The sequence below is a fragment of the Solanum pennellii genome, chromosome 3 (assembly GCF_001406875.1).
Source record: "Solanum pennellii chromosome 3, SPENNV200".
In the NCBI taxonomy this organism is placed as follows: domain Eukaryota; kingdom Viridiplantae; phylum Streptophyta; class Magnoliopsida; order Solanales; family Solanaceae; genus Solanum; species Solanum pennellii.
In genome coordinates, this window is record NC_028639.1 from 63,965,951 (window position 1) to 63,980,262 (window position 14,312).

The 14,312-nt window shown below is 29.3% G+C and overlaps 2 protein-coding genes across 3 annotated transcripts; both read right to left on the reverse strand.

Annotated features, from left to right (window-relative positions):
• On the reverse strand, positions 1 to 2,119 carry LOC107015221 (bidirectional sugar transporter N3-like). Of its 2 annotated transcripts, none has more exons than XM_027915782.1 (6): positions 2,044 to 2,119; positions 1,540 to 1,576; positions 1,224 to 1,434; positions 972 to 1,133; positions 760 to 879; positions 1 to 515 (listed from the first exon to the last, which is right to left on the reverse strand). In XM_027915782.1, exons 3-6 carry the CDS (start codon positions 1,350 to 1,352, stop codon positions 198 to 200), a joined length of 729 nt encoding a protein of 242 aa, XP_027771583.1. In that variant the 5' UTR covers positions 1,353 to 1,434; positions 1,540 to 1,576; positions 2,044 to 2,119; the 3' UTR covers positions 1 to 197. The 2 variants fall into 2 exon arrangements, with proteins under 2 accessions (XP_027771583.1, XP_015070905.1); XM_015215419.2 differs by lacking the exon at positions 2,044 to 2,119 and adding an exon at positions 1,764 to 1,946.
• A 6,598-nt stretch (positions 2,120 to 8,717) lies between these two features.
• LOC107015222 (bidirectional sugar transporter N3-like) lies at positions 8,718 to 10,482 on the reverse strand. Its single transcript, XM_015215420.2, has 6 exons — positions 10,299 to 10,482; positions 10,084 to 10,120; positions 9,784 to 9,994; positions 9,537 to 9,698; positions 9,336 to 9,455; positions 8,718 to 9,244 (listed from the first exon to the last, which is right to left on the reverse strand). The coding sequence occupies exons 1-6, from the start codon at positions 10,342 to 10,344 to the stop codon at positions 8,912 to 8,914; spliced, it is 909 nt and encodes a 302-aa protein (XP_015070906.1). The 5' UTR covers positions 10,345 to 10,482; the 3' UTR covers positions 8,718 to 8,911.
• Positions 10,483 to 14,312: the final 3,830 nt, after the last annotated feature.

Sequence of the window (14,312 nt, forward strand, 5' to 3'; positions counted from 1 at the left end):
TTGAATAAGAAATTATTTTATTGCCACCACAAGAAATCAATTACGGACAAGCCGTTTTATGCATCAAGACAACAATTTTGCCTTTTGTGAGTACATGAGAAAACTAATTAGTTACTATGAGCTAAGAATAAACTTGTGTACAAACACATATATCATTAGCCATTAATTAGGAGTTAACAAACACTAAATCAAAGGAATTAATTTATGGCTTCCACTGTTTGCAGATTATTGGGCGTATTCTCAATTTTAGCTGATGCACACATTGCGTCGTGCAAACACGATGCAATGTGTATTTTTCCAGAGGAAATTAGTGAACCAAGCTTCACTATGTCAATAATTTGTTCCTCTGTGAGTCCTGGAAAATTCTTGTTTTTCTCATCAATGGAAATTATCATGTGGTTTTGTAGCTTTTCTGGAAGTTTTTGCTCCTTTAGGATTGCCTTCTCTTTTTTGTTGTATATAACATAGAGCACCATTTGAAGTATTCCTAGGATGAATCCCAACACATTTGGAATCTACAACAACAAATTTAAGGTGGATAAGTCTATAAGATTCAACATAGTTTACGTATTTGATTTCACAGATAGTCACTCATTCAACTAATTATTATTAGTATCTCAAGACACATTTTTTTTTTGAGTGGGCAACAATCAACATATATGCATAGTAACTTTTCGAGATAATATCTATTAATTAATTGAGTAACCGTTTGAGAAATCAACTCGGTATAAGTATATGATGTTTGAAAATAGAACTTACGGCAATGTTAATGTCTTTTAGTAAAAGACCATAGAAGAACCACACAACAGCACTTAACGTGAGAAAAATCGATAGAAGTAATGGCATGTATTCCACGCTCTTTGTTTTAATAACTTGTCTCTGCATAAAATTAAAATAAATTTTATAATGGATTAAAAAACAGGGGAAATCAATTAATATGAAAATGAATATATTTGCACATAAAAGCTTACCACAATGCCTAAGGGTGCAACAAATACACATAAGGAGAAAACAAGGCAAATCCATCCAACAATTTGTCCACGAACAACTCCTTTGAATAGAAATTCAGTAACTAGCACTATTGCACCAAATCCACCAACCACTGATAACATGAGCATTTTTATAGTTTGGATCTGCGTTAAATTAATTATAAATGTCAGAATAAAAGAACTCCACGTTTAAAAAAAAAGGAAAAAGGATCTGAGAAATACTCCAAAACTTACCCTGTCTTTCTTTGGTGCATAGAAAAGGTAGAAACCAACGTAGATAGTTTCAATGAAGACACCAAATGAGTTAATAGTGATGAGAAGTGTTGTATTGGTCTTCAATAATGCATAGTAAATCCAAAGCATGGAACTAAAGAGAGCAACCACGTATGGAATTGATTGATACCCATCTGTTGATTTTTTCTTGTAAATTTTATAAAATGTAGGTCTGAAAAGTTTGAAAATAGGGTGTTAGTTAGATAATATGTAGGAAAAAAAAAGGTTATATTCCTTACATTTTAAAAAAATTATATATAAGCAAATGAAGACTTACAATGGAGAAAGAAATACAATGAACGAGACTATGTTACCTGCAAATCGTCAATAAGAAAAAAATATCAAGAGTTTAAATTTTAAAACTTTGAATAGGTAAACAAATATATGTTAGGTAAATTATTAAGGATATGACTATTTATTAACATCATAAATAAAATGGACATGTAAAATATCGATCGAGTATATATATTTTTCTTTTGGAAGGAGGGAATAAGTATTTACCAAGAACACCAAAAGCAAAAGCCCAATGACCAGAAATTCCAGCCATTTATATTTTATGTTTCTATACTCTATGTTAAGAAATTCCAAATCTTTATCTCAACCACAAATGAAGTGCTAAGAGTTGCAAATTCTACTTGACAATGAAATAAAAGAGAGTTAATTTGACATATTTATATAGGCAAAGTTGTAGTGATAGTATAGTATATTTTATTTGGACAAATATTATAAATGCAAAAGAGCTTTTTGAATAAGAAATGCAATGTAAAATATCCCAACAAACCTAAAGGTCCCAAGGATGCTCTTTTATTATGTCATTGCCCAATCTTCAATGTCCATAAGGCTTACAATTGATCATGCTTTAATAATAGTATTTTAATGTATTTTTATATAAAATGAAACTCCTAATAATCAGCAACAAAAATCAAGAAATGGAGGGACCAATTATGGCCAGCCATTTGGCATCAATAATAGAGTTTGTGCTATCAATAATAGTCAGTTGAGGAAATCAATTTGCTCTGCAATTGCATGCCCAAGGAAATCAGGATATACTTTGCTTTATTAGTTGGTTGTGATTTTATTTATCGATATCAATTTATATGGAGCGTAAAATAAAAAGATGCATTCAATTCTTAGTTTTTTATTATTCAAAAATGTTGATGGCTTGTTTTTTGTATATATCAGATGTCAAATCAACGAATTACGCTTATATTTAGTTGAGTTAAAATAAGTTGAGTTGATAAATTGATTAATGTTATATCTTGCCTAGTATTGATTGGATTATAGTGAACGTGTCAATTAAATTATACAACATAGATCATAACTCAAGCTGTTCCAAAAAGTTCTTATCAATATTGGGGTTTTTTTTTCTACAAATATTGTTTAGGAATGAAACCAAACTAATGGTAGAATAATAACATTTTCTTTATTTATCATTATTATTTCAAAGTAAATCAAACTAAAAAAAGACGTTAGTATATGCTCTGATAAGATTTTTCACTATGCTCAAAACATCTATCAATGAATCATAAAATAAATGAACAATAATGCGGGTTAATTATACTTTCTTAAGCTATATTTGACACCTTACATGTATAATAATGTGTATTCCTATGCATGGAATGGTTCATATTGCGTTGAACTCCCCCACCACAACAAAGAAAAAAAAAGATGATTCGAATTACTAGAAGTACAAAATTAGAGTTCATTAATTTTGTTATGTTTGATCAACATGAGTTGTGGTGCAGTGATGAAAAAATTACTTTATTCTTGACCAGAGTATCAGGTTTGAGTCTTTGATATGGAGAAAATTTTGAGAACGTCATTCCTAAATTGGCCGTATAATGTGTAATCCGAATTAAATCAGCTTTCAATGTGAATTCGGACCATTTTATGGGGAAAAAGAATTTGTTATGCTTGATAACTTCTGTTGCTAGGTACTTTAATTGAATCTGTTATACAAAAGTTATTAAAATAATATCATACTTTTAATTTCTTTGCTTTTCACCCAAATTCAACAACCACACATATTAATATGCTCGTGATTTTAAATCTTTTTCCAATGATTGAACCCCAGATGTTTCGTACAAACTTCTTTCTCTTACTTTATAACTCCCTTTTCCTTGGATGAACCATAAAGGGACATTTGGTTATTGGTACCATTTTGAACGTTCTTGCTTTAATCTTTGTCGTATAATAATACAATGAAAAAGATATTATATTTGATTAAACAATTGAGAGATGGAGAACTAAAGGTGCATTTCATTTCTTCTAATTGTGTGGAAGTCTTTGATTTCTCTACCCATGTTAAAATTGGTATTTTTCAATAGAAAAGTCAGAATATTTTATGAATGATTCAAAACATAACATGAATAAGTAAATAATTAAACAATTTGGAGTGAATTCAACATCCATTATATATATATATTATATATATATATAATTTTAATCAGGTATAAATATGATAAATTTTTATCGAAGAGGATTCAGATGAATCCCTCGATCTTACCTGACTCTGTTTCTGGTCTCCCCACTATCTTTTATTTGGTACATACCAAAAAAAACTTTGTAATCTTTCAAAACATATACTCCTTTTTTTCTAGTGCTTAAAGCTTATTTAACTTTTAACGGAAAGTTAAATATCATTTTAAAACGAGAAAAGACATAAAGTCATCATTGAAGTTGTTTTGAATTTTTAAAAGGACATCTTAACTTTACAAATATTCTATTATCCCACTAAACAATTTTGAATAGATATTAATATGACATCATTTTTCGTCCATCTAACACAGAGTGATGTGCGCTCTCTCAAAAAGATTGAGAAACCTAAAATAACTAATATAATTTTATTTTTACAAGTATTTTATTATAAAATATATTTTGTTATTTTTCTCACTACTTTAACTTTTTTTTCTCTTTCTTTTTTCTTTCTTTTCAAAAATTCATTATCATCCATTCATTGAAGTTTCTTACTCAATGTCACCATTTTTATCACAACTTTCACCTTTTTTTTAATTACTATTAGTTTTACTCTCTTTAATTTTAAAATTTTATCTAAATATTTTCTTACATCTCGAACAATTTGATAAACTCATTAGATTTCAAGATAATTAGGAAGTATCATATAGTTTTTTTATTCTATTTCAATTAAGTTCTTTCAATTTTTCGAAAACTAAATTCGTTCTTCTAAAATTATCATTTCTAATTTTGAATTTATATGAAAATGACAAGTTGATAATACATTCAAAATTTTAAATTTTCTTAAAAATATAATTAATGTTGTTATCAATAATTCAATAAAGTCTAAATATTAGTATGAATTTTATAAAGAATTTGACCGGAGAAGAAGAAGAAAAAGAAAAGAAAAAAAATGTAAGTGGGTTTCAATTTGACATAGGGGTGGGACGTGAAGAAAAAAAAAAGGATGGATGAATCACTTGAAAGAGGGAGATGGAAGATAAAATGAAAATTAAGATATATCAAAATTAAAATTCAAAAAGTAAGAGAAAGAGAGAAATAAAGAAAGAAAAATATAAAGGAAAATTTAAAATGAAAAAAAATTACATTTATAATTAAATTAACACGTGTCATGTAATGATTGGTGTATGAACTCACTTGCTTCTTAAAATTTGGGGCTGATCGACAAATAGTATGATAATATCTGTTCAAAATTTTCTAGTGGGGTAATAGCACGGTCGCAAAGTTAAGATGTCTTTATGAAAATCCGAGACAACTTCAATCGTAACTTTATGTCTTTTCTCTTTTAAAACCGTGACCAATTTCTAGCTCTATGGTTGGATATACGTTGAGTAATTCAAATTAAAAGTACTTGAGTCAATTACCGATAAACATCGTGTATAATTTCTTTTTCTTCTTGTGATGAAACAATTGTATCTATTAATTTATCTATAGTTGAATACCTATTAATACCCCCCATGAAATTATTGAATCGTTTTTAACAAGGTAATATAAAGTATGTGAAAAGGTAACGTCACGAGGGATCATTATATATAGAAATAAAACCATGATTTACCATGAAGGAACTAATTAGAATTATAAGATGTTTTGGTCAATTTACATGAAACAGAACCATCTTGAGTCTTTAATTTGCATGCTAAAGAAGGTGAGATTAGTCAAAAGCATCAAGAATCTAGGTTCGTCAAATCATAAAAAATTAGTTCATGAAAATATAATTCGCCTGGTCGTCTAAGTTTTGACGGGTTATTAATATAGTCTATTCACCCAATTTAGTTCATCTAGAAAGTTGGTTCGATATAAAGTTCAAATTGACCCATGAGAAAATTTTATCAGAATACAATTTGGTTAGATAAATAAATAAATTATATTAAAATTAAACTTTGATGAGAGTTGAGCACGAGTAGGCTATGTGTTGGGTGGTCTTGGGCCTTCTAAACCCAAAAGCTAGCTCAAAGATTGAGGCTTTCCCTCACACTTATAAATTGACCACCAGCCCCTTCCACTTCCGATGTGGGATAACCCAACAATCTCCCCCTTCACACATCGGGCCTTGGGCTGGAGAGAACGACAACCCAGTTCCTCCCGGTGGGCTGAGACTTGTTGACAACCTGGGCTCTGATACCAATGATGGGTGGTCTTGGGCCTTCTCAACCCAAAAGCTAGCTCAAAGGTTGAGGCTTTCCCTCACACTTATAAATTGACCACCAGCCCCTTCCACTTCCGATGTGGGATAACCCAACACTATGATCTATTGTTTAGCCCATTTTAATCTAACTCATTTCAACTCAAGCAATATTAATTCATCCATTAGTTAACCCAACACATCCGTCCTTTTAACACCTCTAATTATATTGATATACGATGAAAATTAGGTATGCATCAGGAACTAAACAAGATGAAGAAAGTTGGGTAAATATCTTAGTTAGCACCTTATTATGCCAATAATTTAATTGTGAGTCGTGACTCACAAGTCACAACCATAGAATTGATTCGTTATCAAAATTTGCTAGTAGAAGTTTAATTATCTTTACATTTTCAAAAGTTCTAAATTTAGGGCACAAATATTGGGTTTTATTTGCCCTAAATTTCTTACCATAAATAGATTTTTCTTTTAAGAAAAGGTTTTGGATTGACTAATCCTTTTTCTGGTAGAAAAAGGTTTAGGACTCTATAAATAGAGAAATGTTCCTTCTAACTTAATCAGCATTCACAATGTAGTCTTAAGGGCTTTGAGAGTTTTGGTTAGAGGGAGAATTTATGGGTCACAAGCTTGATACGTTATCACTTGTGAGAACCTCCCATGTATTCCGAGTGAATTGGTTGAATTTGTTTCCCTCTGTATTTTGTAGGGGATTGCTCATCTCCTTTGTGGACGTAGGTCGATTGACCGAACCACGTTAAATCTTTATGTCTTTTGGTATATTTCTCGTTGTCTTCTTACTCGTGGTCTTTCGAGGTTTGCTTTGCTAGCTTCCGCATTTACACCTGCTTATTTTCGGTCCTAACGACAAATTCATTATATTTTGTCAAAAGGCATACACGATATGTTTTTATATTAACAACGAGACTCATTTTTAAATAACTTTTGCCAGAGAGTATGGATGAATAATTTTACTAATTAAGTTAAGGAGAAATTTAAACTTTTTTTTCTATTTTAAATAAAATTATTTGATTTTTGCAGTACGTTGAGAATGTATAACATCCCATGTATAATTTATAAAGGTGTCAAAGGATATGTGCATCCAAAAGGAGTAGAATGCTAGTCTGTCCATGACCTTTGAGTTTGAGTTGAATGTGCTCTAAATGCATCATATAAATTAAAATTGATTACAAAAGAACATATAAATATTTGTTCGATTAGTCAATTATAACTTTCTTCATTAACTTGACTTCTCAAGTACACCTTTATGTAAGACGACACAAAGCCATAAATGAGTCAACATATAAGGTTTGAAAAGGAATTTGAGGATCTGGAAATAATATTTACTTTTTGTTCTACGTTATGAATTTGCTTGTAAAGACTAAAGAATATGTTTCTTTAATTAAAATTAATAAAGAGAGGACTAGAATTAAAGATATTTTCTTCCAAAAGTTTCAAAGGAAGGACCCAATTATAATACAATTAATCATCGGTTCCACTGATATCGGAAAAGAATCAAAAAGTTTATATACTACTTAGCTTTTAGAAAAAATAATTCCTATGTTAATAAGTAATTATCATCCCCACATATTGAGATTAATTAATCAACTCAATGGAAAAAGATTGTATGTAACTAATTTAAAAAAATTGACGGCTCCCTTTATGATTTGAAAAGATAACTTAATTTAGGGCTCAGTTTTATTTTGGAAAAGGCTGAATCTTTGACTGCTAAAGACTCAATAATAAATTATGTAGTTTGTAAATTTATATTTTAAATTTGACAACTTTTATAGGGTAAGAAGTCTGAATTCAGCTATTATAAAATTCATTTTCACGAATGACGCTTCAAACGAAATTTTAATTTAAAATTGAGATGTTTAAATATGAAAAGGAATTCTAACCACTTCATAATTACTAATATTGGTTAAAGAGTACTTATGATTAAAAAGTTGTAATTTTCATAAACTACTCCTTTAGTTTTTTGTTTTTATTTATTTTTTATGGTTGATCATTTTCTTTTTTTATACGCATATTAAGAAATTATAAATGAATAGATAGTTTTACCAAGTCACTCCTTAAGAACTTCTTTGAAGCTTTACAAATAAGCGTTAATACTTTCAGAAAAAGTTAATTACAAGGATAATATGAAAAAAATCAATTAATGATTTCTTGATTTAGTAAGGTAATCAACTTATAATATTATGAGACGATTATTTTTTATATAGTGATTAATTAATATGAGACAGAGGAAATAATACCTAAAACTTTTCATGTTTGCTTGTTTTTCTTTAGGTATAATACTGAACAAAATTTCATTTTTGTTTGAACAAAATGTTTCTTATTTACCTAAAAGGGAGAGAGAATTCAAACACATACTACAAAAAAAATTATGAAATTAATGAGCATATAGATTACTGATAATTAAATGTGCGCGTTTCATCTAAAAAAACTCATTTTTTTAGAAAAAGAAAATACTTATAAGTTATGTCTTAATACGGCTCATTTTACTTAATTATGTCTCATATATTTTCTTTGACACATCCAATTCATATCAGACTTTGTTTTCCTTTTTAATGCATAAGTTCATAGGGGTAAATAAATAATCTAATTTTTTTTATGAAAATATCATTTCATACCCCTTAATATAAGGTGGCTACGGAAGAAAGAAAATTTTGTAACACAGATTTAAATATCATAATTTGTTATGATTTATGTTCTCTATGTTTAAGAAAAAAACTCAAAAATAATCCAACACTAGCACAAATGTGTAATTAATAAAATATGTTTTGTTAAAAATAAAATATAATGCCGACTTGCATACAAATTATAAAACGAACACATTAATTTAATGGTAACCATTTTATTCCTTAATGAATAGTACTATAGCACATTATGCAAAGAAAAACTTACAGAAACTAGAAATAACTTTGTTTACATACAAATAATAACACATGAGTACTATTATAAAAAGCCAAAACAAAGAAATTAATGCCAAATCCACAAATGAAATTCTACTAATGAACTTGTTAATTAATTAGCTGGCTTCCACAGTTTGCAGCTTGGGCATGTTTTCTACATTAGGAGTTGCTTTAACTCCACAATTAGCATGATCATGTGGACACGTGGCTACTTGTACTTTATCTGTATTAGCTAGTAAACCAGCAAGCCTCACTATGTCAATAATTTGTTCCTGTGTAAGTTCTGGAAGCTTCTTATTAACATTTGTGTTATCATCAGACACAATTACGGCTGCCTTTTGTATTTCTGGAAGTTTCTGTTCCTTTAGAATGACCTTCTCTTTTTTGTTGTATATTACATACAAAACAATTTGGAGAATACCAAAAATAAATCCCAATACATTTGGAGCCTACAAAACACAACAACAAAATTTATTACTATTACATTTTTTGATTGATAAAATAAAAGATATAGTTTACGGAAATAATTAAATAACTTACGGCAATGTTAATGTCTTTTAGTAAAAGACCATAGAAGAACCACACAACAGCACTTAATGTGAGAAAAATCGATAGAAGTAATGGCATGTATTCCACGCTCTTTGTTTTAATAACTTGTCTCTGCATACGTAAAATAAGAAATACAAATCAAACGATAAATTGTTATGAATTACTTATTTGCACGTAAGTAAAATTGCTTACCACAATGCCTAAGGGTGCAACAAATACACATAACGAGAAAATAAGGCAAATCCATCCAACAACTTGTCCACGAACGACTCCTTTGAATAGAAATTCAGTAACTAGCACTATTGCACCAAATCCACCAACCACTGATAACATCAGCATTTTTATAGTTTGGACCTGCGTTAAATAAATTATAAATATCAGAATAAAAGAACTCCACGTTAAAAAGAAAAAGGGAAGTGAGAAATACTCCAAAACTTACCCTGTCTTTCTTTGGTGCATAGAAAAGGTAGAAACCAACGTAGATAGTTTCAATGAAGACACCAAATGAGTTAATAGTGATGAGAAGTGTTGTGTTGGTCTTCAATAATGCATAGTAAATCCAAAGCATGGAACTAAAGAGAGCAACCACGTATGGAATTGATTGGTACCCTTCTGTTGATTTCTTCTTGTAAATTTTATAAAACGTTGGTCTACAAAAGTTTTGTAATATATTATATGGTGTTAGTCAATTTAATTATAAGCCATACAAAAGAAGAAAAATAAATCTATGGAGACTCACATTGGAGAAAGGAACACAATGAACGAGATAATGTTACCTGCATATTGCAATAGGAAAAAAAAACACAGTGTGTTAAATAATATTTAATCATGATTAAGGTAAAATTATGAGCTCAAAGAAATATAATATGTTCGTGATCATTTTGTTAAAAATAATTTTTGAAATTTAAGGAATATTTGAGAAGCTAGAAGGAGAAAACGGGTAAATTAATTTACCAAGGATACCAAAAGCAAAAGCCCAATGACCAGAAATACCCGCCATTTTTCTTTCTTTTTTTACTGTTTCTAGCAAAATATTTTATTTAATTGCAAATTTCTAGCACTTTGTCTCTCACTCAAAATGCTAGAGTTGCAAAAGACAATAAAAAGTATTAATTTCTATTTAGCTGTGATGAAATGAGATGAGGACTTGGTTCACATATTTATACTAAAATCAAAGTGTTCTTTTTTTTCTTGTAATGTATTTAGAGAAATATTTAATTAAAGGTGAAAAAGGGACCTTAGAGGATTGAGGGGTGGTATGATAATATGCTCAAATTTAATTAAGTTAAGGGGTCCCATTAGGCTCTTTTGTTATGTCATCCCTTAAAACCTTAGAATCACTAATACTTGAACAGCTCATGCTTACTTTTTTGGATTGTTTTGCTTCTTCTTTCATTTTCTCTAAAATGAACCACAAATCAACAAAAATAGTCTAGAAATTATGATGGGGTCAATTAAAGCTTGCAATTTGCATCAATAATACATTGTTGGGGCCATCAAATTTTGGCTATGGTTGGAGGTATTGTGAAGATCATCAATTTGCTTCAATGGCTGTGGAATTTTAGGATACGTTTCGATTGTTTTATTGGGACTTTATCTTGTTTTGATAGAGTTAAAATACAATTCAATCTGAAAAAATAATTCATGAAGTCATTAGTCATATTATTCAAGACTATACAAAGAGATTTTTTATTCATTAACGATTCAACAATGTCACTTATATATATGCATAGTGTATAGTAAAATGGATCAAATATCTTTGTTTTCTATTAAATCTGTAAATTCTGATAACATGTTTTTGTGTGCTTGAAATTGGGCAAAAGATCGATGGCCTACTTATTTCTGTGAAAAAAATTGAACATCCTCCAGAAACTCTAACCACATGAATTAATCAGTAGAAATGTGTGTTATCTGGAGAACGAAAATTATAACTAACTAATTAAATAAATCGTGTATAGATGATTAAAAGAAAATCTCTTTTCTTTTATTTCAAGCAAAGCCTCTTTATTTATTTATTTTATTTTATTTATTCATTTTCTTTTTTCAATTAGGTGTTCGAACAAAATTTCACATTAATAGATAAAAAAAATAGAAAAGTTACATCTAAGATGTATGATTTCTTATTAGTCTGAGCTCATTTGGAACAAATTATACAAGCCTGGCTCAAAGTGTACAATGTTATCACACCGTGTAAATTATATTTTATATTAGTTATTAAGTGTCTAGTATGATATATAAAATACTCAAATGATTAGGGTGCATATAGTGAATCTCAAAAATTAAATCGTTGATTATAGTGATGCATCACACCGAACTTGGATCAAGATGAAGATTGTTGAGTATATATGTAAACAAGACGCACATTAATAATAGATAAAGAAGATTGAAAAAAAAACATATTATAAGGTGCAAAACCTCTTAATATATAATATGAGGCTTTTGAGGAAAATCGTGTAAATTTGACTCAGAACAGATAATATCCTATCACGTCGAAGAATTTTGTTAGGAATGATTTAGCCCAACAAATATACTCTAATAATCAATGGTTGAATTGACACCTACAGTCTACTGTACTTTAAGGTTTTGTGATTACTATTCTTACATATCTCATGAATTGTGTTAAATAACTTTTTCCTGGGTATAGATATTGATTAAGTTAAGAATAATACACAAAAAAAGGGGCTAAATTTGACATCAGGATGGTTTAAGGAGATATTACAGTGTTACTAAATTGTATTATTCCCTAAAACAAAAAAGCCAAAACAAAGGATTAACTGACAGAGAAATTAGCTTTGTTGTATATTTGATTTTGATTTGAAGCTAGGAAACTGACAACCATTCAAATGATAGCCACTTTAATTTTAATCCTCTTAGACAGATTTATGAATTCAGTGTAAAGTTACTGGTTAGCCTATATATAGCAATAATTGATGGAATAACAATATTATTTAGACTCGCTTCACTAGTATATGTATACTATTTATTATATGTACTTTCAAAATATTACGTATCGTATTATTAATTAATAGTTTTTATCATATATTGAGATAGATAATTTAGATATGTATTTTTGCTAACAGATACACTAAATAGGGAGAGAGATGAGCAAGATGAGGAGGGAGGCGAGCGAGATTTATTATATATCCTAGATATATGCGTAACACACTAGATATATATTATGTATTTATATATATCTGATATAATTTGCATGTATCTACGTACCAAATACATAGAAGAGTGGCGAGTGAAATGAGAGCGAGGCCAGATTATTTATTCCAAATACATACAAATTCACTTGGCTAAAATATATTTAGAATAAATTATATTTAATATTGACCTCAGATATCTCAAAAAATATAATTTGTTAGATAGAGGGTGATAAAATTAGTTCATATTTATTAACTCATTCGACCCACTTAATGAGCTATGGTTTTATTATTTATCTCATCGTGACTCAATAAAGTCATTTATTGATTTCATCCCATATTGACCCTACTTAATTAGCCCATTTTTTACACCTTAATGATTGTATGTAATATATATAACTCTGCAAGAGAATAAAACAGTTAATTCATGAACACATTAATAGAACATTTGATTTTAACATGGTACGCTGCCATCAATTATTAGAACGTTTTTTGTTTAATTTTAGTAGTATATTATTAAAATAAAACGTACTATGTATACAAATTACTTGTCTCATTTTGATTTCACATGCGAAAAGTAAAGAGACATTATCATGATTATTAAAAAGAATCTCAGCTTTAATAAAGTAAGATTGCAAAATTGAAAGATTGAGATATAAAATTGCATTCTCAAATCCTCAAAATTGCGTGGAGAACTCAAATTTATATAATTTTGTGTGTTGAATAAGGTAGAAATAGTGAATTGATGGTCCTCACCAGTCACCAACCCATTCCATCAATTTCTATATAGGTAATGTGTATTTATGAACTTTTAGAGACAAAGTAAATGTCATTTTTTAATCGTGATGATTGGAAATTATTAAAATATAATGTCATTTGTATGTAGGTATATTTAAGTGTTCCAATAAGAATTTTCTTGAGTATTATAAAAATTAGGTTTCGAGTTTTCTAATTCACACTGTAAAATTTGGTGTGTTTATGAAAGCAGGATCCATCTAATTTGATGTCTGGCCTTTAAATTAAATATTTATATGTATCAGATGTCCAACTTTGGACTTAAGGAGTGTGTTAAAAAATAAAAAAGTTTTATATTACTGGTTGATGGACAATCATTTCCCTTTTGAGCTATCTTTTGACGTATATCATAAGCCGAAGGAAGCTGATAAGGACATCAAGTCATCATGTCTCTTGTGTCTTGGGCGACATACTTTCTTCGATGACTGAAACAAAGGGTCGCATTCAGCGAGGGTTGGCTACCCAAATATTTGCCTTAATTTAAATTGCATACTGCAACCCGCCTACATGAAATCGTAATCGTTGGTCAGTCATATAAGTGTGAATTCATTCTCGAGCCTTGTACACACCGCATCTGTGATAGGTGGCCATGCCCGAAGTCTTTGCCTTAACCGCAAGGAGGGCGTAGGCAAGACTTAATTTTCCATGTGTTTGTCAATTAACAAATTTGAAAATAATAACAATTTCTATTATTTCAATATAATCTCACAAGTGAAATTTTGAGATAGTGGTGTATGCTAGATTTTACTCCTATCTTCTAAAGATAGAGAGGTTGTTTTCGATTGTCAAATATAATTCTAAATTATTATTTTTAGATAACCCCTGATATTTTACGGATACAAAATGTGTTTTGCATTCTCACATCTATGATAAATTAATTATGTAACTAAATGTGTTTTGCATTCTCAAATTTATGATAAATTAATTATGTAGATAAAAAATTGTCACGACCCAAAACCGAGCCGCGACTGGCACCCACACTTACCCTCCTATGTGAGCGAACCAACCAATCTAAACCTTAACATTT

What these genes read in the sequence shown, in the direction of transcription:
- LOC107015222 (XM_015215420.2), bottom strand. Translation starts at nt 10,344, where the DNA reads ATGGCGGGTATTTCTGGTCATTGGGCTTTTGCTTTTGGTATCCTTG. An exon ending in TTTTGCTTTTGGTATCCTTG is followed by an intron (nt 10,121 to 10,298) that starts GTAAATTAATTT and finishes TGCAATATGCAG; the next exon opens with GTAACATTATCTCGTTCATT. An exon ending in TAAAAGACATTAACATTGCC is followed by an intron (nt 9,245 to 9,335) that starts GTAAGTTATTTA and finishes TGTGTTTTGTAG; the next exon opens with GCTCCAAATGTATTGGGATT.
- LOC107015221 (XM_015215419.2), bottom strand. Translation starts at nt 1,809, where the DNA reads ATGGCTGGAATTTCTGGTCATTGGGCTTTTGCTTTTGGTGTTCTTG. An exon ending in ATTGTATTTCTTTCTCCATT is followed by an intron (nt 1,435 to 1,539) that starts GTAAGTCTTCAT and finishes CAAACTTTTCAG; the next exon opens with ACCTACATTTTATAAAATTT. An exon ending in TTGCACCCTTAGGCATTGTG is followed by an intron (nt 880 to 971) that starts GTAAGCTTTTAT and finishes AATTTTATGCAG; the next exon opens with AGACAAGTTATTAAAACAAA.